Source organism: Mandrillus leucophaeus, unplaced genomic scaffold (genome assembly GCF_000951045.1).
Source record: "Mandrillus leucophaeus isolate KB7577 unplaced genomic scaffold, Mleu.le_1.0 Scaffold582, whole genome shotgun sequence".
In the NCBI taxonomy this organism is placed as follows: Eukaryota; Metazoa; Chordata; class Mammalia; order Primates; family Cercopithecidae; genus Mandrillus; species Mandrillus leucophaeus.
The window spans coordinates 1,508,430-1,534,991 of record NW_012106275.1 but is presented as its reverse complement, the minus strand read 5'-3'; the positions used below and the strand labels follow the sequence as shown (position 1 = coordinate 1,534,991).

At 45.4% G+C, this 26,562-nt stretch overlaps 1 protein-coding gene across 4 annotated transcripts in view; it reads left to right on the top strand.

Annotated features, from left to right (window-relative positions):
* The window catches only part of RUNX1 (runt-related transcription factor 1), a 280,164-nt gene that overhangs the window by 209,823 nt on the left and 43,779 nt on the right, over positions 1 to 26,562 (top strand). For all 4 annotated transcript variants that reach the window (XM_011999141.1, XM_011999143.1, XM_011999142.1 and 1 more), the window contains one exon: positions 23,157 to 23,348. In XM_011999141.1, the coding sequence (XP_011854531.1) occupies positions 23,157 to 23,348 (192 nt within the window). The remainder of the gene's footprint in view (positions 1 to 23,156; positions 23,349 to 26,562) is intronic.

The window sequence follows — 26,562 nt, the reverse complement described above, 5'->3', positions numbered from 1 at the left end:
ACAGAGGACCAAAGAGGAAACAGGCTTGAATTATGGCAAGGTGCCTGGCTGGGAGGGAAGCCGTTGTTAGGTGTAAGGAAATCAACTTTGAGGGTAACTAAACTTAGAGAAAGGCTCCTTCAGGAGGCTGTGGAATCACTATTGAATCTACAGCCGTCTCTTGGACAGTTCAAATGCCGACCAGCCTGAAGAAGCTGAAGCCAGGTGACCCTGGGTATACCCTCTACTTCTGTTATTTCCTCATACATAAAGAAGGTTGGGTTTTGCCTCACTGCCAGCATTTCCTGTAACATTCAAAGAAATAACAAAGTTATTGAGCTTCAGAAAACAAATGGTGGCTACTCTGACCTTTAAGAATTGGCAGTCAGAGGGGAGAAAAGACGTCTATGTGATTGTAACGGTCTGGCTGTATATACAGTTTACTCTGCCCCTGCTGTTTTATAACTTAAGAAAACAGTTGTTATATGGAGACGTACCCTCTGAGCAGACAGAAGGGATCTGCGCCAAAGAAGCATGCATTTTTACACAGTCTTCCCTGCCAAATGGAACTTGGGGTCTGGGGAAAAACTAAATGCATGGAATAAGTATAAGTATGATATATAGAGGTGCAGTAACCCCAGGTAGAAAGTCTCACATTTCACAAGGGACTTCTAGAAAAAAGCCAAGTGCATGCAGACTCCCAGGGTGACTTGGGTAATGCTGACTTTTCTCTTTGCCCTATGAAGCAAGAGGGGCCATCACTGCTAATTTTAGTATGCTGGTTTCTTATTGTTTGAACGTCTTCATTCAGGGTGGGAAGTTCTCTATAGTAAGCTTTGCTCACAGCTGCTTTCCGGTGTAACAAACAAAGAGGACACTGCGTGTAAATCAGGATGCCCAGATGTTGCCAGATCTCAGGATGAATAAGACCTCCTGAGTCCCCTCCATGATTACCATGCAATGAATTCTGGGTAATCCTGGCAAAATGGCCCTGGCCTTGCCAAGGCCAAATTCAATCATTTTGGAAAATTCTCTAGTTTCATGAAATCAAAGACCATGAAATCAAAGACAATGAGAGCTAGGAGGGGCCTGAGAGAGACTTTAGGATCATCACTCCATAGGTACGGGAAATCAGCCCCAGAAAAAGGAAACAGTTTGCCTAGCTTTAAAAGAAATAGTTGATGATGAAGCATTAACAGCATGAGGAGTTCCTGATGTCTACTTCTGTGCTGTCCTTCATTTATCTACCTGTCCATTCATCTGTTCATCTCTCCATCCATACCATACTGTCTGTACAGCATCTATTTCTTATGATAGATGGAACTCTTTGACATGGCCTCAGTATCCTCACATTTAAAATGAGGAGTTGGCTTATATGATTGACTGGCATATTTGGCTCAGCTCTAAGACTGTCTATTATAGAAGGGCAAATGGTAGTGCCTTATTGCAGGCATGGAGCCTTTGACTTGAGGTATGCGTGCAAGCTTAACTAAATAAAGCAGTTATTTGGCATTTGGATGGACAAACTGCCATTCAACCTGCCGTTCTGCTGATTAAGTTAAGGACTGAGAATGAGAAGCTGTGCCACAGCCCGTCTGTTGGTCATGCCGATGGGTAAACTTGATGCATCCCTCTCTTCTTCCATGGTTTTCAGTGGTGAAGCTGTAGCAAAAAGTATATGCCAAAGAGAATTTAAAGTTATTTTTCATTTCAGATGGTTTCTTGCTCTTTTACAGTAATGGACCTGCCCCTTAGAAAATCAAAACTTGTTTTCTCATATTCCGTAGGATTTTAAGAAACATCTTAGGGTAGTATAGAAATTATTAATTGTCAAAAAATTAACTTTATCATGGAGCAAGAGTACCGTCAGAAGGTATCGTCTGCCTGGAATGGGTTCTTACCAGCACCAAGGCGGGCTCTGTTTTCGGTTAGCACATAGAGCACTTAGTAGCTTGTTGATATAGTAAGAGTGTCTCCTCCTTCAGCACAAAAGATAGAGTGAAAGGGTTTTTCAAAAAAGGATATTTGAGAGTTTTTTGTTTAGTTTGTTTCTGAGACAGAGTCTCCCTCTGTTGCCCAGGCTGGAGTGCAGTGGCACAATCTCGGCTCACTGCAACCTCTGTCCCCTTCCCAGGTTCAAGCGCTTGTCCTACCTCAGTCCCTGGAGTAGCTGGGACTACAGGTGCCTACGACCACTCCCAGCTAATTTTTGTATTTTTAGTAGAGACAGGGTTTCACCATGTTGGCCAGCCTGGTCTCGAACTCCTGACCTCAAATGATCTGCCCACCTTGGCCTCCCAAAGTGCTGGGATTACAGGCATGAGCTACTATGAATGGCTGAGAGTTGTTTTTTAATGTAAGTTTTATATTTCTAGGATCTAATGAAAAACTCCAGCTCTCAGTTCACACATCTGTAATTTAGGTGACTCTTTGCTAATTTTGAGATCCCAAAGCATCTTCTCTACAGAGATTTCACTAAATAATTTGAATGCAGGAATTGGTTCAATGCCATGGAGGAAGATATTTTGCCAAGGAGAGGTTGAGGAGAGTGAGCAGTAGGGACCCTAACGGACCCATCTTGGGGGTGCTGGTCCTGGTGGTATGGATTGGGCAGCCTTTACCTGTCTGGTCAGGTATTTGTTACATCTGGAACACTGAGAAACCGAATTAAAAATCAAAAAGGTTAATTAACATGTTGGCCTTTTCTGAGATAACTTCGGTCTGTCCCCAGGTTAGAGTCATCTTTCACGTGACTGGGTTCTGCTTGAGCTCTTGATGTTTTGTTGTTGTTGTTGTTGTTGTTGTTGTTGTTGTTTAGTTAAATGTAGTTATTTCTATTTTAAAACTGAAAGAGCTGGCTGTAATTCTGGAAAGGTAGAACCCAGCAGATGCTGGGAAGTACGAGCCTGGAGGGAAGGACAGGTCTCTGCAGCTGCCCCCCCTCCTCACAGGCAAGGATGACGATGTCTAGAGCTCATGGGATTCCTTTTGGGGGGAGGCGGCCTTGCCTCTGCTCTCTGGACAGCCCATCCTTGAGGACCAGGCCGTTGATGTAGAGTCTGTGATGTGCTCTGTTTAAGGGTGGGGCTTCTAGCATCCACATATCAGATGACATCTGGGATGCTGGCTTAGAGGGCAGCTAGGGAGTAAGGTAAAATATGCAGCTTTCTTTTTTTTTTTTTGAGACGGAATCTCACTCTGTCGCCCAGGCTGGAGTGCAGTGGTGCAATCTTGGCTACTGCAGCCTCTGTTTTCTGGGTTCTAGCGAGTCTCCTGCCTCAGCCTCCTGAGTAGTTGGGATTATAGGCATCCACCACCATGCCCGGCTAATTTTTAATCTTTTTTCATAGAGATGGCAAGGTGGAGCCATTACTTACAAAACTTACAAACTGTAGAGTACTTCCTGAGGCACCAGCTTCTTTTCTGACTGATTGTTTTTTCCCCCCAACAGGTAGTTATAGTTAAAATAGGTTGTTCGAAGGGCCTAATCTTCACTCAGCTACTTTTTAAAGTACTTGGTTGAGATCATGTCATATGAATATAATTTTCTTCTATGACTTTGATTGTGTATAGCAAACCTATTATATATGTGAGTATGAGAAACAGGATCTTTATACATGGAGCATGTGCTTCAAGTGAAGAAGAGAAATGCATGAACAGTACCTGTAGGCCAGGCGCCATGGCTCCCGCCTGTAATCCCAGCACTTTGTGAGGCCAAGGCGGGCAGATCACTTGAGGTCAGGAGTTGGAGACCAGCCTGGCCAACACAAGGAAGCCCCAACTCTACCAAAAAATACAACAATTGGCCTGGTGTGGTAGTGCATGCCTGTGGTCCCAAGCTTCTCAGGAGGCTGAGGCAGGAGAATTGCTTGAACCCAGGAGGCAGAGGTTGCAGTGAGCCGAGATGGTGCCACTGCACTCCAGTTTGCAGTGAGACCTTGTCTCAAAAAAAAAAAATAAAGGAAGGAGGAAGGGAGGGAGGGAAAGAAGGAGGGAGGGAAGGAGGGAAGGAAGGCAAGAAGGAAGGAGGGAAGAAGAGAAGGAACCAACCTGTAAACTGATGGTGATAATGGACCTAAAAATAATTGCTCTTAGGATTGAGTAACACCTACTTCACAATATTATTTTCTCTTAATCATAAAAATACTTGATAATAGCAACAGCTAACATTAAATAGTGTTATTTGCCCAACAGTGTTCACAGTGCTTCACACATTAATTTATATAATCTTCAAAAGAACAGGCAGGGAAATTGAAGACAAAATACATTGTATACCTTGCCTAAGGTCACACAGCTAGTAAGCCAGCATGTAAACTAAGGCGTCCAGACGTTGGCATGCCCCGACGCCAGCGTCTGTTTTTAAGAACTGCACTGGCCGCTTTTTGAGCTTCGTGGTAATGTAATTCCTGTATTTTTTATTAGGAGAGTTTATCAATAAAGTTCTGGGTCACATATGGTTTTCTTCAAGAAAGCAGAGCCTTGTTGCTTTGGCATTCATCATTTTTTTGTACTGACAGGAGGGAATCAGTGTTTTCCCCGGCAGGGCTGCAGGAAATTCCCTCCCCTCCCACTCCTCCTCAGAGTTCATAATACACAGCCACGGCCACGCTGGTCACAGGTGCTAGCAGTTGGTTCTGCTTCTGTCACCAGGGTCCACTTGGGGACCTGGCATGAAGGGGGACCTGACCCCGGGGTGCTGTACAACATAGACCTCTTCTTCCTGTGTTGGCCTTCAGGGAAGATGGGTAAAGTGGTGGAGTGACCTGCAGAGCAGTGGTCCAAGTCTGGGTCCCCCTTTAACAAAGGGTTTCCTAGAGGGCCCGTGTGCACAGCACGTAGCTGCTGGGGGGATGAAAAGATGTGTCACTCTTTGCTCTTGAATGGTTATGAAAATGTCAGATGGTTTTATGGATCTGTGATCGCAGGATTGTAATTACCAGTCCACAATTGCATTGCTCACTGGGAACTGCTTCGAGTGTATTTACCAGGTAGTGAATGATGAGCTACTTCATTCGTCTTCCCTTGAATTCATCAGATTTGGACTTGGACTTTAGTTCTTTCTAGATGCAATCCTGATCCACACAGGAATTAGAAAGTAATTCTTCCTCTCCTCCCACCTAAAGAAGGAGCAAGACAGAGGCTCAAAGAGGAGGAACATGCTGTCCTTACTCACATCCCCTCCTCCCCATTTTGAAAGGCATTTCAGGCCAAGCCGAAAGTTCTGGGGGAACTTCGCCCGGTACTTTAATTCCTTCTGTGCTAAGCTCCTCAACTACCTGATGACTTGGCAAACGCAGTTTTTAAAGCATTAATAATAATTGTGCCTACATGTTTCCGGTGAATTTTAGAATGTGTTTCTGTTGATTGTTTTTAGTAGTATCAAACCAGACCAAGAAGAAGAATTTTATATGCATACAGATTTCCTTGACCCTAGAGTGGAGGCCAAGGTCTGAAAGGGCCCCTGGGGTGAATGGGAACCTAAGAGGACCGTGCAGGGAATGGGCTTCTGTCCCAGAAGCAGCAGTGACCCACCTGATGCAGCTCTGAGTAAGCTGGCGTGGCCTGTGTATTCCTGGTAACTCTTCCTATCTTACACAGAAGCCACTGAGGTTTTGTGTGTGTGTGGTTGTTTGTTTGTTTGTTTGTTTGTTTTTGAGACAGAGTCTCGCTCTGTCACCCAGGCTGGAGCGCAGTGGCGTGATCTCGGCTCACTGCAACCTCTGCCTCCCGGGTTCAAGTGATTTTCCTGCCTCAGCTTCCCGAGTAGCTGGGACTACAGGTGCCCGCCACCACGCACAGCTAATTTTTTATATTTTTAGTGGAGACAGAGTTTCACCGTGTTAGCCAGGATGGTGTCCATCTCCTGACCTCAGGTGATCCACCCGCCTCGGCCTCCCAAAGTGCTGGGATTAAAGGCATGAGCTACCGTGCTCGGCTACCACTGAGATTTTTTAAGATGGCATTTGTATTGCTATAGAAAGAAAACAAAATAAGAGTTCCTTCCAGGTAACGTGAAATCCCAAAGAGATGATCTCTAGGCAGCTTCTCAATCTAATGTGGCAGCAGAGAAGAGGAAGAAACTTACACTATTACATCGAATTTCTCTCTCCGTCTGGACCCTTGCAAAACCATATCACTAATTTGAATGCCGCACCAGTGAGGTCAGGATCTAAACTAATATATTGCAGTCCTTGTTAGAATTCATTATGTGACGTGCCATAAGAAAAAAAAAAAAAATCCTGTCTGCATTTAGGCTTCTGTTTCTTAAGCTTCAAACATGTAAAAAGGTTTCTGGATCCTGAATTCAGGGACCTGGGTTTTCACACTGGCGCCACCAGGCCAGTGGGTGTGAACTTGAGCAATTATCTTAAATACTTTCGTCTTCATTTTCCTCTCCTATTGAACCAGGCAATGGGATGAGATAATCTCTAAATTAGTTCTCAGTCAAAAAGGGTAACAAAATATGGTCAGCAAAATAAAGCCGTAAGTTCATTCCCATAAAGTGGGCCCCTTAGAGGCTGAGGCCTCCAGGCCTTCTTGCCTGGGCAGTGCCATCCTAAATCACATCAGGCAAATCCACAGGCACCCAGGTGGTACATGAGATAGACGTCGTTTTTTTTGCTATAAAATTTTTGAAGGGCTTTCTAATTTGTTCTGAAATTCTCTGGCTATAAGTTGGCCGCTCTGCCTTCTCTGCCACCAACATGTAATCAAGACTAGGGGTTGAGGTCTCCATTTTGGCACTTGCTAACATTACGGGAGCTGATACCTGGGGGAGCGGCTGGTCTGAATGAATCTCTCTAAAACAGGGACAGTGGTGGTACCACTGTCACATCACTGGCAGGCTGATGCAGCAGCCTCTGTGGCTTGGAACCGTGCCTGGCATACAATACATATTCAAAAGAGGACAGGTATGATTCAAATTTAGTCTTGAAATCCTTTTGGAAATGAGAAAACTCTAACCAAAAAAGATCTGTGGCTCCTAAATTTAAAAATTCATAAAGTTGCCATAATGGTGCATTTTTTTTTTTTTTTTTTGCCATTTAATTAAACATTTATAAATTTTGATTTTTTTTTCTGGATTTCGTTTTGTTATTAGACCCAGTAAAATTTCTTTTCTGGTATATTTATGGGCCCTGGAAACACTCTGGGCACTGTTCCTAAGTCACTAATGGGTAAAATGGCCTCGCCCCCAAATGTTGCACTTTGTGAAAAAGTCAGAAAGAAAAATCACATCTGAGTAACATCAAAAGTCAGTGCTTCAGATCTAACATGTGGGTCCTGTTCAGTAGAGGCATGACACAGCTACAGAAGTCTCCTCCACACTGTCCTAGAAACGTGACGTGAAATGCGGCAGGTTTCTTGGGGTTGGAATTCTTGTACTAGGCAAATGCAGTGCATCTCCCAAGGGTGCCTGGGATCTCTCGCTGCAGCCAAGCTTTGCAGGCACAGAAACATGGCCAGCCACCCACTGAATTTCCTAAATCAATGACCAGCACTGGAGACCCTTCCATGGGTACAAGGCAGCTCCGCCTGCTGCCTGTGTCCTTCGGGGGTCTGATGAGGCAGCCCCGGCCTGGGATGGTCAGACCTTGTCATTGGGTGCACATCTCCCACGGGGATGGGTGGACCCACCGCTTTCAGATGCATTGCGGTTGGCAGTCACAGCATCCCAGCGCATTAAAATACATCGACTCCTCTGCTTTCAGGTAGATTGAGAATTTTTTTCATAACCTAGCCACTTTCCACATTTCATTTTGAAAAATTTCTCCTTGAGTTTTTTCAAAAGCTTTGGTTTTTATTTGTTTTTTCCTGTAAGCCATATAACTAGGGAAGGCATTAGTAAGAATTTGATACACTGGGTCTCATGGAACTCCACCACCACCACCAAAATAATAATAGTAATAATAATAATAACAATAGGTTAGCTTAAAGAAGTAGAAGCTACCCCCTTACACTACATCTGCGTTTAAATTCATTTGAGCTCATTGGCAATTTCTGTGTTCTCCTGTTCGTTGCATATTCTTTTCTTTAAAGGCAACTTTTAGAGAAGGTTTGCTTTTTTTTGGCTATCAAAGTATTAATTATGAAAAGTTGGCAATACAGAAAGGGTAAATCAGGTATTACCTATTACTGTACATTATGGCTATATTATCACACATATCACAAGCCACTGACATTCAGTTGGATGCGAAATGCCTTTTTTAGAGTATGATTGACACATGGTATATTTTCATCAACTTCTGTGTGTAAATTATGCAGGATCACTGGTAAAATTCGTTATCATGAATAGCCAAATATTCTGGATTCACATTCATAAGTAAAAGCCAAGCTTATATATATATATACACACACACACACACACACACACACACACAAAGTTCTTTTCTGTTTGCCTTTTCAAAAAGTAACACAATGGAATCAATTTGCCAACTCTCTGGACCCCTATAAAGTTAATTAAAGGCAGTATATTCATTTGGTACTTTCGTGATACACATATACTTTCCATTAAAGCAATTACTGACAAAAACCCAGACTGCTATTGAAATCTTTCAGTGTACTTCCATATACTGAAATGTCAAACATTTGATACTTTGTTTGATTTTGTATTTGTTTTTGTTCACCATGGCTTAAAAGTCATCTTCCGATTATTTAAAATAAAGAGTAAACATTTGAAATAAGTTCCTAGATACTACATAAATTTATGACCCTTTGAATTTGTTCCTGGTACTACCTTATTTTCACTTACCTTCGAAGTGGTTGTATGATAGTTCTAGTTCATTCATTTGAAAGAACTAGGAGAAATATGCAGAACCACGTCCCACACACCTCTCGGACACTGCTCGCCAGGCATAGCCCAGTGTTTCAAAAGTGAACCAGGGGTCTGGGCACAGTGGCTCATGCCTGTAATCCCAGCACTTTGGAAGGCCGAGGTGGGCCAATTACCTGAGGTCAGGAGTTCAAGACCAGCCTGGCCAACATGGTGAAACCCCGACTCTACTAAAAATACAAAAATTAGCCGGGTGTGGTGGCAGGCGCCTGTAATCCCAGCTACTTGGGATGCTGAGGCAGGAGAATCCCTTGAACCTGAGAGGCAGAGGTTGCAGTGAGCCGAAATTGCGCCACTGCACTCCAGCCTGGGCGACAGAGTGAGACTCTGTCTCAAAAAGTAAAGTGAACCAGGGTGCTCAGGGATCCTCAGTGAGCAAGACAGGAGTTTGGAGCTTCAAGTCTAAAACTGCGTTTCAAGTTTTCCCATGTGTAGAATGGACTGCATGATACCTCCCTTGCTAGGGGATGTGAGGATTAAATGAGATAGCCTGAAAGGCGCACTGGAGCAGTGGCTGACGGCGTAGCTCCAGAGCTGGCTTCCTGATTCAGCCTGGCCTCCCCTTTGGGATCAGATTAACCTCCCCACACTCAGCCTCCTTGTGTATCAAACCAGGAATATGGTATTGCTCTGTTGGGGATTATTGTGCAGATTGAATAAAGTAATTCATAGTAAGGCATAGCACCGTGCTGGGCACAGCAGTGCTCCTTAAATATTAGCTGCTGTTATTAAAGCACGTGCTCTAGACAGGTAGGCCCCTTGACCTTGTCCCAAAGACCTTATGAGAGGAAACGAATGGAATTCTGTCCAAGTGGGGGCCAAATGTTTACCATTGCCAAGGTACTTTAAAAAAAAAAAAAAAAAACTTGGCAGATTTGGCCCTCACGATACAGTACAATAAGGGCTTTTTCTCTTTACCTTCCATGCTACCTATTATTAATTCCAAATACTGCATCACTGAATGGGCTTCAACACATGTATTCCTCATTGAAACATAACCTTGTTAACCATGTTACCCTACTTCCTTGAGGGAGAGGGATCTTTTTGCAATTAAAGGTTTTATCAAAATGCGGTTCTACTTAACATGAAACACCTATGCTGTTGTGTGACCTGCGAAGCTCTTAGCATCTAGAAGCTTCCCCTGGGTCATCTATAAGATGGGAATAATACTATGAGTTCTGCCTACTGCACAGGATTCTTTAGGATACATTGAGATAATACATATCAATGTGCTTTTTAAGTAGTCTGTCAGGTAATAGAAAGATAATTAGATAATTTTAAAAATAGAAAAATCTATTATTGTTTTGCATGCACTATATTAAAATCTTAGGGATTTTAAATAAAATTAATTGATTTCTTGAAAGTAGATATCATCATGTCTTTCAGGATTAGTGAGAATAAATTAAAGAGAAAAAAATGGAAACGTTTAAATCAGCCCCCACTGTGAATCCATACTTTCAGAAATTTTACCTTTTTCCATTAGCATATCTTCATGTTTTCCCTGCCTACAACTAGATACCCTTTGTAAATGTTGAAAACAAAAGAAGTAACCTTGGCAAATAATTGAGAACTGAGTTTTATTTGAATATACTTTTCTCTTACAAGACCAAATACAGTTTTTCTTCTAAAACTCTGTTATTCCATTTTCTTTCAATGAAATGCTCACGGAACCAGAAGGCTTGGGAAGAGGCTCAGAGCACCTAAGAGTTGCTGAGTCCGTATTCCTTTTTTCCCCTGTGGCTTTTTATATACGCTCCGCGCCTGCGATTTCTGGATTTGATTTCAGGGAGGTGAAATCTTACACCCCTGAGTCTCAGTGCCAGTTTCCCAGGACGAGTCAAAAACTGCAGCTGCTTGGAGGTGAGAATCTTCCAAGGCTCCAGAGGCCAGCTCGCTGTCCTATTCATTTGCTGACATGCTGCCGGGAGCAGCTTCAGAGAAACCCGTTCTATTCTTTGGGTGATTCAGCCAGTCTCAAAATAAATAGGTAGCCGAGTGCAGGGAGAAAGAACTGGAAACCACTGAAATTTGAGTCTTGAGGGCCAGTCTGTTCTCGGGAGCTGCTCTGTTGAACTCTAAAAGGAATCTTGAGCCCTGGGCGAGGGAGCGGCCTGGTCTGGTGGAAAGCCTGCGGGCCTGCCAGTGGAGTCTATGTCTGGCCCTGCCTAGCTCAGTGAATTTCAGCAGCTCGTGTCTCCTCTTAGACCCCCAGGTTCCTCATCTACAGAAGGAGAAAGAAAAGGAGACTGAATGATTTTTAAGGTCCTTATCAGCTTCTAAAAGTTTGATTTGATGTTTGTAGGAGCAATTGTTCTTTCAAAGCACCATCTTCTAACCTCAGGAAAGAGAGCCCAGGGGCCACTGCGGTGTCCTGCCAAGCTGGGAAGACAAAGATGGTGACTGAGAAGGTGGGGGTGGGGCAGGGGGAGAAGGGGGAAGAAGGGAGAGTGGATCAACTCACATCCCAGGCCGGGGAAAGAGATGAATGAAGGTCCACGCTAGAGTGACATGCTGTAAGTAGGGGAAATCTTCCTAACTAGAGTTCCCATGACTTTGGCAACATTTGAAAAAAAAAAGACATCCTTAAACCCACAAAGTACTCAATTGTCCAAGCCCCAGCATGGCCAACTTCCCAAAGCTGACCGGTCAGAGACCTTGGTGTTAATTCCTCAGCCAACTAAAAAAAGATGGTGTGAGCTCTGTTGACTTAATTGTTGGAGTGTTTCTGAGTGGGGCCGCCTCCCTCCTCTGCCTCCTCGCAGTATTATGGGCTGCTCTGCATTACCTGCCCTACCTATCTTCACAATCTAGCCGCAAACAGCTTCGGTTGACCACACCACTTCCCTATTGAAAGTTAATACTGTTTGACTCATTCTGTGTTACTAACCTGAAGCCAAAGAAAACAAGGCAGAGAATAACTGGCTTGTATGGAGTTTGGAAAGCTCTCGGAGGCCCCGCTTTCAAAATCCTATACAGTAGCTTTACTATATCTCCCCGCGGCAGCTGCTGAGAAAATGAAGGAAGCAGAAGTGGTTAAAAAAGAAGTTGGGGGTGGGGAAGAGACTGGGAAGGGAGTGGTGCGGGGTCCCCCTCTGGCTGGGAAAAGACGGGAAATCTGCGGCAGTTTATGAGGGCTGTCTCTCTGAGCTGAGGTCTATGCTTTGACACACCAGAGTGTTCGCACAGAAGAGGGACTGTTGACGGAGTTAAAAGGAGAGGAAAGTTCAAAACAGTCGTTGAAAAGGCAGCTCTCCTGTTGCCTGCGTAACACAGAGGAGCTGGGAGGCTGGTGTCACCAGGTCAGGCAGCCATAGGCAAAGACTCAAGCTAGTCAGGTCAGGGGGAAGGTGTGTCCCTTTCGAATCTGGAAAGGATTGAGGAGGGGGAATGTTGCCGGACAGAAGGCTGTCCTGGGCATCCATCCTTGCCTCCATCCCTGCCCCCATCCCTGGCAAGGATGGAAACTTCCCTTCCTTCATTTCCTAACTGGCTCAGATGTGGTCACCAGGGTGAATAGGAGGCACTAGTGTCTTGGAATAAATAGAACTTTCCCTCCCAATGTTACCTGGCAGACAGTGGACCAGCATCTTCATCGCCATGCTGCGGCTCTTTGGGAGTCTAGGCAAACAGTCACTCACCCATTCAGGTAACTGGTAGAAGAGGCCTCCCTCCTCACAGATGCCCCTTCTCAGCAGGTGCTGCTTCTGGCACATGGACAACAGTGCATAGAAGTGAGCCTGATGCCTAAATGAGGATGTCAGGCCACAAACAACTGAAAACCTTGTGTGTGAGGGAGGGCCTGCGTTCGACAACTAGCTGCTGTTGGCTTTTGTACTAGTGAGTACTCAGGAGCTGTGAGTGGCCAGGGTGCCCTGGCAAGGGCTTTGCCAGGCCAGCCTAGAACTTCAGTTGGCGTCTGTGACAGGAGAGAGGGTCAGAGTCAGATGCTGTTCCCCTGCTGTTGGGAAAGTCCCTGAGGCCCAGCGGGCAAGGCTTAGAAACAGGAGGGAATTTCCTTCCCTCTTTTTAGAAGTACAGAGGAGAGATCATCCTCCACACTGCTGGGTAAGCATTCCAGAATAAATCTAGTCAAGGAAAGGGGCTCACTCATTCATTCGTTGACTCACTCATTCATTCATTTGTCCAGCATTTATGGAGGCATCACCCAACCTTGGAAGGGCCCTGCATTTACCTCTGCCCTGTCCGAACATGCTCAGTGTCTGTCAATTATGCATGAGATCTGCTGCTGCAGGAGGGGAACTGAGATTCCTGCAGGGAGGTTAGGAGGCCAGTGTGGAGAGCCGCAGTGCTGGTGACATGCTCACGCAGGCAGTGTGTGTGCACCTCCGAGATCTTCTCCTGGCCCCCAGGTCTTGCCTGTCCACCCCAGGGATAGCCCTGCTGATGCCTGAGCTCCAAAGCCAGGTTAGAAGCTCCAGGCAGCGTTCTGTGAGTCAGTGCTCATCTCTCCATAGTGTGCCACCCACCGCCAACACTTTCTTTCCCTTCTGCAAGTCGCCTTCTCTTAGAGTCTGTCCCTGGGCAGGAGCTACTCTGATCAACAAATCCATGTCCCTGGTGGTTACCACCGTCTGGTTACTCTTCAGTTACACTGTAACTGGAGGTTTCCTTGAGATAAGACCTTAACCTAGGGAGGGTTGCTAATAGTTGGGATTATAGGCTGGTAGAAGAAGAAAAACCTTGAACTTGGGAGCTGTCTGCACCCCTTTTAGGAAGCTGCCTCCACTTCCCTCACGAGGGCTACCTCTGGTCAAGAGCAAAAGCCAGCAGGCGGCTTCTCTGCCCTGAGCTCAAGTTACCTCCTTAGTCACGAGACAGAAATGGATAGTGAGCCCTGGCGACCGGGGATGCAGATTTAGATTTTGAGTGCTCTGCTTTTAGGAGAGGCCCAAGTCTCCAAGAGCTCATGTGAGTGGGCGAAAAACTCCACTGCTCATGGCAATGAGCCCTGGACTCAGGGAACACAGTTTTGTCTGGGTTTTTGTCCCATGAGTCTTGGGCGCATGGTGCAGGGAGGATGGGGAGGGGCAGGCCCGTGTGCGTCTCTGGCTTGAAGCTGTGTTGGTTGCTGATCTTGCCTTGGCCTTGGCCAGCCTTTTCTCTCCATTGGCTGTTGCTTGCTACACTTGTCTTGGCCCATGTCCTGAGGGCAATCACGGAACGGTGTGTGTGTGTGAGTGGATGTATGGATGTGTGATGGATGTATATGTATTATGTGTATATGTGTGCATGTCAGTATGTGTGTATGTTTGTATGTGTGTGTCCCCATGTCTGTATATCTGCCTGTGTATATATGCATGCGTGTCCCTGTGTGATATATGTATATGTGTGTGTGTGTCTGTGTATATGTGTCTATCCTGGTTTGTGTCTGTATGTGTATGTGTGTCTGTGCATGTATTAATATATGTGACTATGTGACATGTGTACATGTGTGTCTGTGTGTATTTATATGTGTGTATCCCCATGTGTGTTTTATGTCTGTGTGTGTCCAAGTATCTGTGTGTGTGTCTGTATGTGTTTACATGCATGTCTGTGTTTATGTGTTTGTGTCTATGTGTGTCTGGATGTGTGTATATATGTGTGTGTCCATGTGTATCTATATTTTTGTTTTGTTTTGTTTTTTGAGACAGAGTCTCACTCTGTCGCCCAGGCTGGAGTGCAGTGGCGCAATCTTGGCTCACCGCAACATCTGCCTCCTCTGTTGTAGCAATTCTTCTGCCTCAGCCACCCAAGTAACTGAGACTACAGGCGCGCGCCACCATGCCCAGCTACTTTTTGCATTTTTTGCAGTAGAGACAGGGTCTCACCATATTGGCCAGGCTGGTCTCGAGCTCCTGACCTCATGATCTGCCTGCCTCGGCCCAAAGTGCTGGGATTACAGTCGTGAGCCACCACGCCCGGCCGCATCTATATGTGTTTATGTGTATGTCTGTGTCTGTGTGTATGTTTGTGCATGCATGTCTGTGTGTGTGTGTGTGTGCATGAGTGTGCCATGTGTGTTTTTGTATGTCTCTGTGTGTGTGTGTGTGAGAGAGGGTACTCACTACAAAGAAACAGGAGAAGCTGGTACACTTTGCCTATGTCAGGATGCCACTCTCAACTCAGCAAAAGAACCTTTGACCCATTGTTTTTGATTTTTTACTATGAAAATAAATGAGTTTTCCTGACTGAATTTGTTTTGTTTTGTTTTTTTGAGACGGAGTCTAACTCTGTTGCCCAGGCCAGAGCACAGTGGCACAATCTCGGCTCACTGCAAGCTCCACCTCCTGGGTTCACGCCATTCCCCTGCCTCAGCCTCCTGAGTAGCTGGGACTACAGGTGCCTGCCACCACACCCAGCTAATTTTTCTGTATTTTTTTTTAGTAGATACAGGGTTTCACGGTATTAGCCAGGATGGTCTCAATCTCCCGACCTCGTGATCTACCCGCCTCGGCCTCCCAAAGTGCTGGGATTACAGGCGCGAGCCACTGCGCCCGGCCTTTTTTTTTGGAGATGGAATCTCCCTCTGTCACCCAGTCTGGAGTGCAGTGGAGTGATCTTGGCTTACTACAGCCTCTACTTCCTGGGTTCAAGAGATTCTCCTGCCTCAGTCTCCCAAGTAACTGGGACTACAGGTGCAGGCCAACATGTCTGGCTAATTTTTTTATATTTTTAGTGCAGATGGGGTTTCACGATGTTGGCCAGGCTGGTCTTGAACTCCTGACCTCAAGTGACCCGCTTGCATCGGCCTCCCAAAGTACTGGGATGAGCCACCACGCCCGGACTGATTTAACTTCTAATGAGACAATTCTCCATGAAACTATGCTCAGTTATGGTATTATATTTTTTCTCAACAAGAAGTTTTTCTGTAGTTACATTTCAGCTGAAAACTTTAATTACAACTTCCTTCACCTGAAATGATTTCTACTTTCCTACAACCTAGTGGAGGGTGATTGGACGGCACCAATCATGAAGGACCTGAGTACTCATTCATTCATTCATTCAGCCAATAGTAGTGAGCCTACTAGGCTCCAGATGGTTTTGTAGGTGTTGGAGAGACATGGCTGTGCAGAAAAAATACAAAATCCCTGTCCTTACAGACCTTACAGTCCCGTGGGTGCAGATAGACCCTGGGTAACATTAACACATGCTACGGAGAAAACCTAAGCCAAAGGGCTAGGGATTGGCTGGATGGGGCACAGTCTGCAACTTAAAAGGGGATCTCCAGGAAACATTTTAGCAAATACTTGAAGGGTGGGAGGGGTCAGGTCCACGTCCACAGGAATCTCAGGGAAGAGCTTCCTGAGCAGCGTAAACAGTCAGTGCAAAGGCCCCAGGGGAGTGACGAGGGAGCAAGGGCAAGGGGGCCACTGCTGCCAGAGCAAAGAGGGGAGCTCAACCCATCTGCCTTCTAGTTTCAAGTAGGGGGCATTTGCCTTAGAAAGCAGGCTTAAGAAAATGCCGCCTGACCTCAGAAACCTGTACTTTACGTCACCTGAGAGGCCACTGTCGGACCATGGTTTGGGAAGGCCCAGAGTAGGGAAGCCTCGTGCACAGGTGGACCCAGTGGGTGCTTGCTTTCCTGTTACCACCCACAAGAGTACAAAAGCTCTTCCCAGCCAAAGGCTCTGCTATTCCTGCTGGTGATTCTCTGGGGCTAAAGCAGAACCCCTCTAGAAATCCCTGAGGGAGTAGAAGGAATTCCTAGGAAGTGGAGGCATCCTAGGGGACTTGCCAGGATTCCTCCACCTCTAGGAGGCGTAGGGGCACGAGCTGGAGCAACGGGGGCCTGCACAGGGAGTGTGGGCGGAGTGGGTGACGGGTACTCACCTAGGACGTATGTGCCTCCTGCCACTGATGGAAAAGGTGGGCATTCAGGGTGAACGTATCATTGTTTTCCAACCCAGACAAGAAGCTGGGAAGTGAGAGCTTGGATGAGTGGTCCGCAGAGTGGCTTTCTTCCCAGGTGCAGCCTCTGACAACTTCCTAGCAAATTTTAAGGTGGGTTTAATGTCCCACTCCCTCTGGACTCAGCCTTGGGATGCTAGAGGGGGAGGGGTGAAAGCAGAATGGAACGTCCCAGTCAGCAGGGTAGCATGAAAGGCTCTGTGAAGGCTTAAGGGAGAGAGGAGAGCACCTTTGAATACTAAAGCCCAAGGTCACCTATAACTAACTGTCCAAAGGGTCATTGATGAAACAGCTGGAGGCAGAGGGAGAGTGAATTCTTAGGACACCTCGTGCAAAGCTGCTGACCCCCAGCACATGGAGAGGTAGAGCAGGCCAGGTGGAATCCCAGGCTGGGCGACCTGGTGGGGATCAAGACAGAGCTCTGAGACCAACCTGACAGTTAGACTTGGCACTGGCTTCCGGAGGCCAGGTGTCTGCCTGAAAAAAGACAAAGGGAAAACTTTGAAAGTCGTAACCTCATTCGACGTTGTTCAAGAAAGACCGTGCTTAGAGCCATCCGACAAGAACCAGCTGAGTAGATAATCGCAGCAGATGTAATTGCTGTGGATGCTTTTACAGTCCCTTGGAGTAATCCTCATAGTCTCTTAATTCCAGGCTTCCAGATATGGAGCCTCAGTGACAAAGAGACTTGTTCTTGTCCACAGCAAAGTTTGGTCGAAAAGCAGATTTAGAATGCAGAATTCTTAATGCCTACACGAGCATTCACATTTCCCTGGGACCATGTTGTTTCTCTAGAGGGGAGGAGGATTGTGGCATCTGCATTGACACCCGCTCCTGTGGGCACTCAGAGAACTTAGCTGCTGCATTTGTGGAACGGAATAAAGGTTCCATGTAACCCTTCCCCGCCATTCCCCAAAGCCTTTCCACAGATGGCACAGCAGAAGTTACTTCCTGCTTGAGAATTTGGGGTTCTCAGATTTGAGGCTGTCGTGATAATCGGTCTGACTGGAACAGAATGTGCCCAGTTATTGTGGGAGACAGACAGTCACACACCTGCCTATCTGCAGGGCAGAGTTTGGGCATTTTCAGCTGCTCTGTGTGTACTGAAGAGTTAAAAAAATGAAAAGACGGCCAAATAGTTATCACCAAAAGGAGGCCGTCAGTCATTGCTCGTGAACACAGTCTAAACACAGTTCAGGCATGTTTAGTTCATGTGTTTTTCCCCAGCACACAGCACATCAGAAGCCGGTAGGAGAAGGGAAGTAGTAATGCACAGTGGAAGCCTGAGTACCAGGGGGAGCTCTCCCTTCCATGCAGGTATTCCCAGTGTGCTCCCTGTATCGGCAGCCTCAGCATCACCTGGACCTTATTAGGACTCCAAATTCTCAGGCCCTTCACCCCAGACCAACCTCCCAAGCTAGAATGCCCAGGTAATTCCATTGCCCGCTCAAGCAGGTGAAACAGCCTCACAGCCTGCAGGTCACAGTGTGGCTGGGGCTGTCTTCTGATTCTACACACACACTGGGAGCGGAAGTGAGACGGTCGAGGCAGAATGCAAACGTTCAGGGGCTTTCGTGTCTCTGAGATCTAAAACCATGTAGCATTGTGCACTTCTCCACTCTGTTCGCTCTGAGTTCACAGAAATGTGTATTTCTAGGTGCACTGAGAGCACATCCCGAGTGTGTGTGTCCATGGGTGTTGAATTTCTAGGTGCACTGAGTGTACATCCCGAGTGTGTGTATCTGTGGGTGTTGAGATGGGTGTGTTTTCAGACCTGCCGTCTTCCCGTAACTGACTTTGTGAGATTGGGCAAATGACATAACCTCTCTGAACCTCACTTCCCACACATCAGTTAAAAACCAAGGCTGATTTCTCTGGCCCTTCTCCAGTTCTGAAGTACTCCAGCCTTGTGGTGGTGTCTTAGCTTAACGATATGAGAAGAAATTGGGGCAGGGGAAAGTGAGGCTGCCCATAGTTATGTAGCCCTAGACGATATATAAGCATGCATATATAATTATTAGAATGCATATTGACATTCTATATACCATCATATAGTTTATATTATATATACTATACATATAGTATATTTTATATATTATATATACTATACATATAGTATATTTTATATATTATATATACTATACATATAGTATATATAATATACATGTGATATATAATATTGAACAATATTTCCCAACATTAAATTAGCCAGCAGATGGTTAGGTTTGCAATTAGGGAGATTTATTTCACCACCTGCAAGGGGCTTCAGGAAGGGTCACATTCAGTACTGTCACTTTGAAATCCTAATGACCCCGCAACCTAAAGGTTAGACTCTGATACCAGGAAAAGTAAGCTGTTCTCTACACACATTGATTTCTTTTCCATTGTCATAAAACAGTAACAAATCAAGGAAAGAAAACCCCATATTTTTATGTCCAGATTCATGCAGGGAGTATCCCATTGACTAGCCAACATCTCCTGAAATACAGATGTCCTTTCAAAATTGACTATATAAAATTCTTATATGCTTTTAGAAGAACCACAATTTTATACGTGTATATACGATATATATATATATATCTTTTTTGTATTATGCTTTTGCATAGATTTGGCTCAATGGCGCATCATGACAGTCTTCTGAGTATATACCTTCCCCATTTTTCTGCTGAGAATCTATCAGGAAAACTAGTAAACCCCTATCAGAAACGTAGACTAATATGTAGTTGACTGCCAGAAAATTCTTTATTCTCTCTAACCACAAATTTCCAAGAAATGGTGACAATTTAGCCTTATCTAGTTTCTTTAATGGAAGATCATATATTATATTTCTGTTACTTACAGCCACAGATCACAATGGTGTCTTTAAAAAGGCAGCTCAGTTATCAATGAGATATCCATACCTGCTCAGTTTAGTTTGTACAGCAGAAAAGTGAAAGCTGGTCTCACTATCCGTCACAAAATATAACATTTAAGGCTGCCCTAGTGAGCAGCCAACCCCAAAAACAACAGAAATGCCTTTGGAATGAAGTAAAATTTAGCAAATGGCATTGACTTATTTGTATTACATATACTTTTTCACCTTTTTTGGATTTTTATGACTCTGCATACATAGTAAAATTCCAACCAAGTACTTTTCTTTTTTTCAAAAATGAGAAAATGGTAATAGAAGAATTTAGGACGCTTTTCAACTCTGCTTAAGATTAAGATGTCCCAGTGTGAAATCCTGACATGCCCACTACTTTAAGCACCGTCCTGTAAACATTCACAGTTGACTTCAAACATGCTGAAGAAGCCAAGCTGCCAGCATGCAGGTGTTCAGAGCTGCATCCCGGTTCTACCCAAGGGCTTGACCCAGGGTTGAAGTCCCTGCTGCCCTCTAAAGCCCAGTACTCAGTGAAAAAGAAGAAAAGTGAATTGGATAGTAGACATTTTCCATAGTCCTCTATTTCTAATTCAGGGGGCAAATGAGCCTTTTAATTGAACACAGATACAGGAAACTGAAGACATAAAGTATTCATTTTCCCCAGCTGGAAAGTTCATATCGGAAGTTCCTATATTTCACGCAAAATATTGCTATCTGGCACATGAGGTCTGATGGTTTCAGAAAGTAAGAATTAGATGTTCCTTTGATCTAGCTTGTAAGTGCATCCGAACCACACCTTGAATATGATAATGCTTCTCATTTCCCCTGTGCCTTGGTGTTACAGCTCTCCAGCACCACTGTGACCCTGAGGGTCAAGACCCCCTACTAAGGCAATAATGTTCCTACTTACTCCCAGGAACACACGTGGGGAGAGTAGAGTGGGCTCTTCCCCAATCCTCCAGCATTAAACTCAGCCCTGAGACTCCCAGGGCTTAGAAAACAGCTTAGACTGAAGAATTGTTTTCTCCGGGAGTTATGCCTGAACACTTCTGCTAAAGCAGACAGTCATCAGTTAATCTCTATAAATGACTACAATTTTGGCAGGTATCAGCTGGTATAGAAATTGCTCACAAGTTAAAGCTCTCATTTCTTAGTTTATGGTAATGAGGGGGACTAATTAAAACAAAAAACAAAGAAACAAACCAAAAAACCTCACGTTGTGCCTGACCACAGGACTGGCTTACCTGAAATGATGATTCCTGTTGGGTGTCTCCGTGGCACAGGTCCCCACGCTTGCTGGCTAAGAGAGACACAACTGGCAAGAGCCTTTCTTCCAAGGCTGATTGTGGACTCGACCACGTCAAGTGCTGTGTATTCAGAATGACCTCGCTCACATCACTCCCCTGTCCTTGAAACAGTGTTCTTCAAAAATGCCACTAAGTGCCCGAGGAATGTGAAGTTTTGAAATGAACACAAAACCTGCCAGCAGCCTTTGCCGACTGGCATTATTTCTGAGGCAGACAGCTCTCCACAACCATTTGTCCTGCCTTCTTCTTTCCCCTAACTCGTAACGCCAGGCATTAGATTGTGGTAGGAGGTTAAAGGGCTGAGTTATTATGTTTTGAATGGTTGTTCCATTGGAACTGTTTGTTTTTCTGCAAGAAAACTGCAGATTCTTCAGTTTGATCATCAGGAAGCCAAGGATCTATGGCAGAGATAAGAGGAGGGAGGAGCTAAGGCAGGCTTCATCCAGAGGCACTGAGTCACACCATGACTGACCAACACAGGGCGTTCTAGAAAAAAGACATTTTCATACTTCTGAGGGAAAGGGATGATGGGAGTTGCTCCAAGACCTGGCCCCATGGCCTTTCATCCACAAAGCCGGTGCTTAAAATACTCAGCCGAGAACAGGCCTCCCACATGTGTGCTGACCTGCGTGACTCAGGCTGTTTGCGTTCAAGTCCCCTGTTGTGGGCTGGAGCGCTGAATCAGAGTCCAGATTTGCCTTGGTGACACATGACAGGAGGGGGCGTTGCATTTGAACTACGCAAATATTATGCTTAAGTATTTTTCCTCATTTTGGAGCCAAACAGGTCTCGTTAATGATAAAATCACTGCAATATAGTGGGCCCTTTTTTTCTGGTCTGGAATTTGAGACAGTGTCAACTGTGCCAAGGGGCCTGGCAGCAGGAAGAAATGGCCAGCCATGGAGATTTACAGCCATAATGCAAGTTATACCATTTAATTTTATAATCGTAGCCATCGGGAGCTGGACTACAGTGCACTTCTCGTGGTCTGCTCTTACCCCAGGCTGTGGGAGTGGAATCAAGGGAGCCTCTTTCTAGTCTAGGATTGGGTCAGGGCACGTGAAAGAGCACTTTATGGGGGCAGCGGGCAGGCTGCTTCTCAGTCTGGCTTTGGGGACACTTGACAATAGGGAACAGGGGTTGTGCAATTGATCGAGGACTCTTTATTGGAACCATAAGGCTGAGGAAGCAGCAGGCCATTGTTTTTAACAGAGAAATGAATGGCCCAGGCCTCCTGTGGCTGCCTCCCTGCCTTGGAGCCTCAGCTGTGCTTGACAGGACTGGCTCTGGTTTAAGGACATTTTGAGAAAACCATAGGCCCCAGTCCCCTGTGAGTGGCCTCTGCTTGCCGCTTCCTGGTGACAGTTGTTTTGGTGAAGAGCATGATGAGGACACTTGTTATCTGTATAGACACTGAGGGGCCCACCATCCCATCCCACCCGTCCTGAGCCCCCTGGGGAAGCTCACCAGATAGGCCGCAGCTACCCCTGGGCTCCAGGGGGCCTATTCTGCTGGGAATATTGGACAAGACACAGGCAAGGCCTTCCTGTCAACTCCTTCTTAAGGGTACACAGGGGAGTCGGCTTTGGGGAAGAAGGAATGCTTGTGAAAAGCCTGTGAGGAGAGGGAAAGGGAGAGGGGCTGAGGGGCTGAGGGGCTGAGGATGCCCTGCATGTGCCTGGAAATCTGACCTCCGCAGGGGCTGGGGGTTTGCAGCCACGCCTCGTTTCCTCTTGGACGGAGCCCTGCCAATAAGCTGCAGGGCCCACTTTGCCGCCTCTAAAGCCAGTCGGTGGTTGGGTTTGCAGTAAGGAACAGCCGTTCTGATGCCCCTGGGAGGCCACCTTTCCTGGCTGCCATAGCATAGCCCCTGGCATGTGGCCATGTACCAACAATTAATGCACCTCTTTTCCTCCCGGCATCATCACCACCACCACCAAGTTCCGTATCCCACTGAGTTGTGCCCGTTGGAAGTGGGTGTAGAGGGTTGGGGAGGGTGCTGAAGCCCAGACTGGGGGAGCACTCTGTGGCCAGGGCAGTGAAAGGGGGCCCGTTCTGCTGAGAGGACAGTGGCCCCAAATTCCCACTGGCGGCTAGCCCAATGGGCAAATCTCTACCAAGTCTATGTTGGGGTGAGGGGAGAGAGGGGAAAGACAAGAAAAGCCCCAATTTTAGGAAATCCACAATACTGTTTCTGATCTCTTCCCTCCCTCCTTCCCTGCCTCCCTTCCCTCTTCCCATCCCCTCCCTTCCCTGCTCCCCACAATAGGACATCGGCAGAAACTAGATGATCAGACCAAGCCCGGGAGCTTGTCCTTTTCCGAGCGGCTCAGTGAACTGGAGCAGCTGCGGCGCACAGCCATGAGGGTCAGCCCACACCACCCAGCCCCCACGCCCAACCCTCGTGCCTCCCTGAACCACTCCACTGCCTTTAACCCTCAGCCTCAGAGTCAGATGCAGGGTAAGTACCAGACGGAGCCCACCACCCACAGCTGGGTCCCACGTGCAAACACCCTCCCAGACCCACTGGGGTTTCCCCTTGATGCTCAGAGAAAGGCCTCGAACCAACAGCACCACCTGGGAGCTGTTGGAAATGCAGAGTCTTGGGCCCCACCCCAGACCCACCAAGTCAGATCTGCCTTGCAACCAGATCCCCACAAGGAAAAGCACTGCTACAGAGGATACGAGGAGCTCTGGGTATGGATATCCATATTGGATAGATAGCTCTCTTGAATTTTTTAAGAGTTAGCTTTGGCTATGCTATTTTTTTACCTACCCATTAGACTTGAACACACACACACACACACACACACGTCAAGCAAGGTGAAGATGGGGATGTTTCAAGTTCTCGCTATTGCCAGATTATTTGTGGGTTTTGTATCTAGTGTTTTTTTGTTATTATTATTAAGAAATAGTAGAAATATGTGGATGCCATCACATCAAGGGTGTTATTTGCATATCAATATAGAATGCAGGTCCCCCTATCCCATGGGGCTAGCTGGCAATTATTAAAGCACTGTAAGATGCAATAATTGCCTGAGGCCCACTGTGCCCAATTAGATAATACAAGAAGTTCATTTACACTGTAGAACCAGTGACGTCAATGACTGTTTGCTCTGTGATACCGTTTCAGAAATCCAAAATGCAGACTTTTCTCTGTGCCATGCAGGATGCAGCTGTGTGTGATATGGTTTACAGTGATATTTCTTTCTCAAAGTAGCAGGCTTGTTAAGGAAAAGATAAGCAACACATCTGGGGGAAAGGGCAGGTGGCCAGCAATCGATGTGGGAGCTCCTTGCCCCTCTCGGACAACAGGAATTAGCTTCCCCAGGCATTTTCTGTATGTGAGTTGTATTGTGGGATGGACAAATATCATCTATTCTTTTGGGTGTCCAGGCCAATAGCTCTCTATTTTGGGTTAAAACATGGGTTCTCAAAAGGCATGCCCACTGTCTCCCATAGAGCTTGACAGCCCATGCCATTCGCTCTCAGTTAGGTTTCTGGGGGAGGCTCTTTTACTGAATTGGAAAATTTCCAAATAAATCTTCCAAGAAGGTAGTATGCACACAGCTAAGTGGCCTATCTGTGGAGTAACCCTTTTGTAAACAAACAGAAACCTAAAGCTTGATGTTTTGGGGGGCTGCCTGTCATCTATAGGTTCATTTAGGTATATTCAGGAAGAGGATCCATGAAACCATTGGTTTCCTGTTACATAATAATCATTAATAATGACTTAAAATGTGTACATTGATTTTTTTAAATTCCAAAATACAAGCATATGTGGCAAATTAAGTCAAATGGTTTGTTAAGTGAGCGAGATGGGCTTGGGGCGAAACAATACTTTGCTTCCAAAGAGGATACAGCTCTCAAGGAGATTCTTTCATCTTGCCTTTAAGGTCATTTAAGCTAATTCTCATCATCTATTCATGTGTAAAATCGAAAGGAAGACTGTTTTCTTAGTCTCTCATTGCCTAAGTGGCCATTTATACTACTAGGTTGATGAAGGGATTTGCCTTTTTCTGCTGATATGGGAACAGAAAGTCTGAGCATTTTTAAAGGCAATGGAAAATTCAGCCCCATGGGGGAAAATCGAAATTGTCACCATTGAGTTGCTCTGTTTTTTGGTGAAGAGTGAATCTAATCTGATTTCCTTCTTCATCAGATACGCCTCTTTAACAACAACAAAAAAAAATGGGGGCAAGTTGCGCATTGAATTCTCATCCCGAAGTTCCTGGGCAAAAGCATTATGGTGGACCATGTGATGGGCATTCGTCAGCTCTTTGGAGTCCTATATGCTTAGCAGAGGATCAGGTTTAACACTAAGCATCGCCCCTGTTTTGTTCCTCATGAAAACTTTTTACTTCTGCAACATTGAAGAAATCATAACTCCCTTTTAGGGTTCCCTAGGGGCTTGGTTGCTACTCTGAAGAATGTGTGAACTATATTGCTTGTGTTCTTTCGTTCCAAAATATGAATTTGATATTTAGTACTTCACTTGTAAAACTTTAGGAGCAACTTTTGAAAAATAAGTATCCAGAATATTTTCATGTGAAACAACTTTTCCTTTTCCTTTTGTTGTTTCTTTCCTATAAGAAAACGCTGTTTTCCACTAATCATGTTTTGAGTAGACCCTTGGGCTCTTTCTCTTGAAATTGGAAAGTTAACAGGCGTAATATGCAAGTGTTGTTCAGCCAAGACCTTCAGTTTGTTCTTGACATGTAGGAAAATGCTTATTTTCCAGGCTGAGCCCTGAAGTTTCTATGTTATATTTACAAAGATACTTTAAGAAATACAGCATGTGTTTACGGCTGTCTTTGAAATGGCAGTGGTAGTATTCAGAAAAATATCCAATTTGTCAGAGCAGTTCTACAGCGGTGCTGTCCAGAAGCATGAATGTTTTTCAGCTTTACAGAAATGTCAGTAACTGGGGGTTTGGAGAGCTTGCTGGGATTTACAGAGAGGCTCAGGAACCCTACCTTGCTAGGACTTTATTGGAAGGGTTATGCCAGCTCCTCTAACTCTGTCAGCAAGAAAATGCTGATATAGAATAGCACCAATACTTACCTAGAATCACATGTACTGGAGGGTCACTCAAAATAGACATCTCAAATTATCTGAAGCATGGTACAGATTGAGAGGGGGCAGGTTGCCATGCCACTAAACCACTGTTTATTTGTTGAGGTCTTAACTATTAAAGGGCTGAGGTTTATTTCAACTTCCTATTTTACCAGGTCTTAAACTTGACTAGAAAGCCATTTTGTCATGAGTAGACCCTTGGGCTACACGTTTCTCCCAGTCAAGACACCATCGTTAACTTCTATGACCCAAGTCTTAGAATTCTTTTTTCATTTATTTCAAAAGATAGAACAGGGCAGATTCTAGAGCTGGTGGTACTGATGCCTGTTCAGTCACAACTCTCACCTAGAGAGGGGTTTGGGCAACCCGAGTGAGTGATTTTAAAATTTCACCCCTGATTGACCAAATATGATGTATCACATTTAAGGTGTCGTAATTTCCTCCTTTCTGGGAATATGAGGATGGAGTAATAGATGCTGGTACAGAAAACTGAAACCTAGATAAACTAGGAAGCCCGTTTTGTTGTTCTTCTGCATGCTGGTTGTCATAAACATGTAGGAGGAAGGTTTAACTCTATTTTTTTTTTTTTTTTTTTTTTT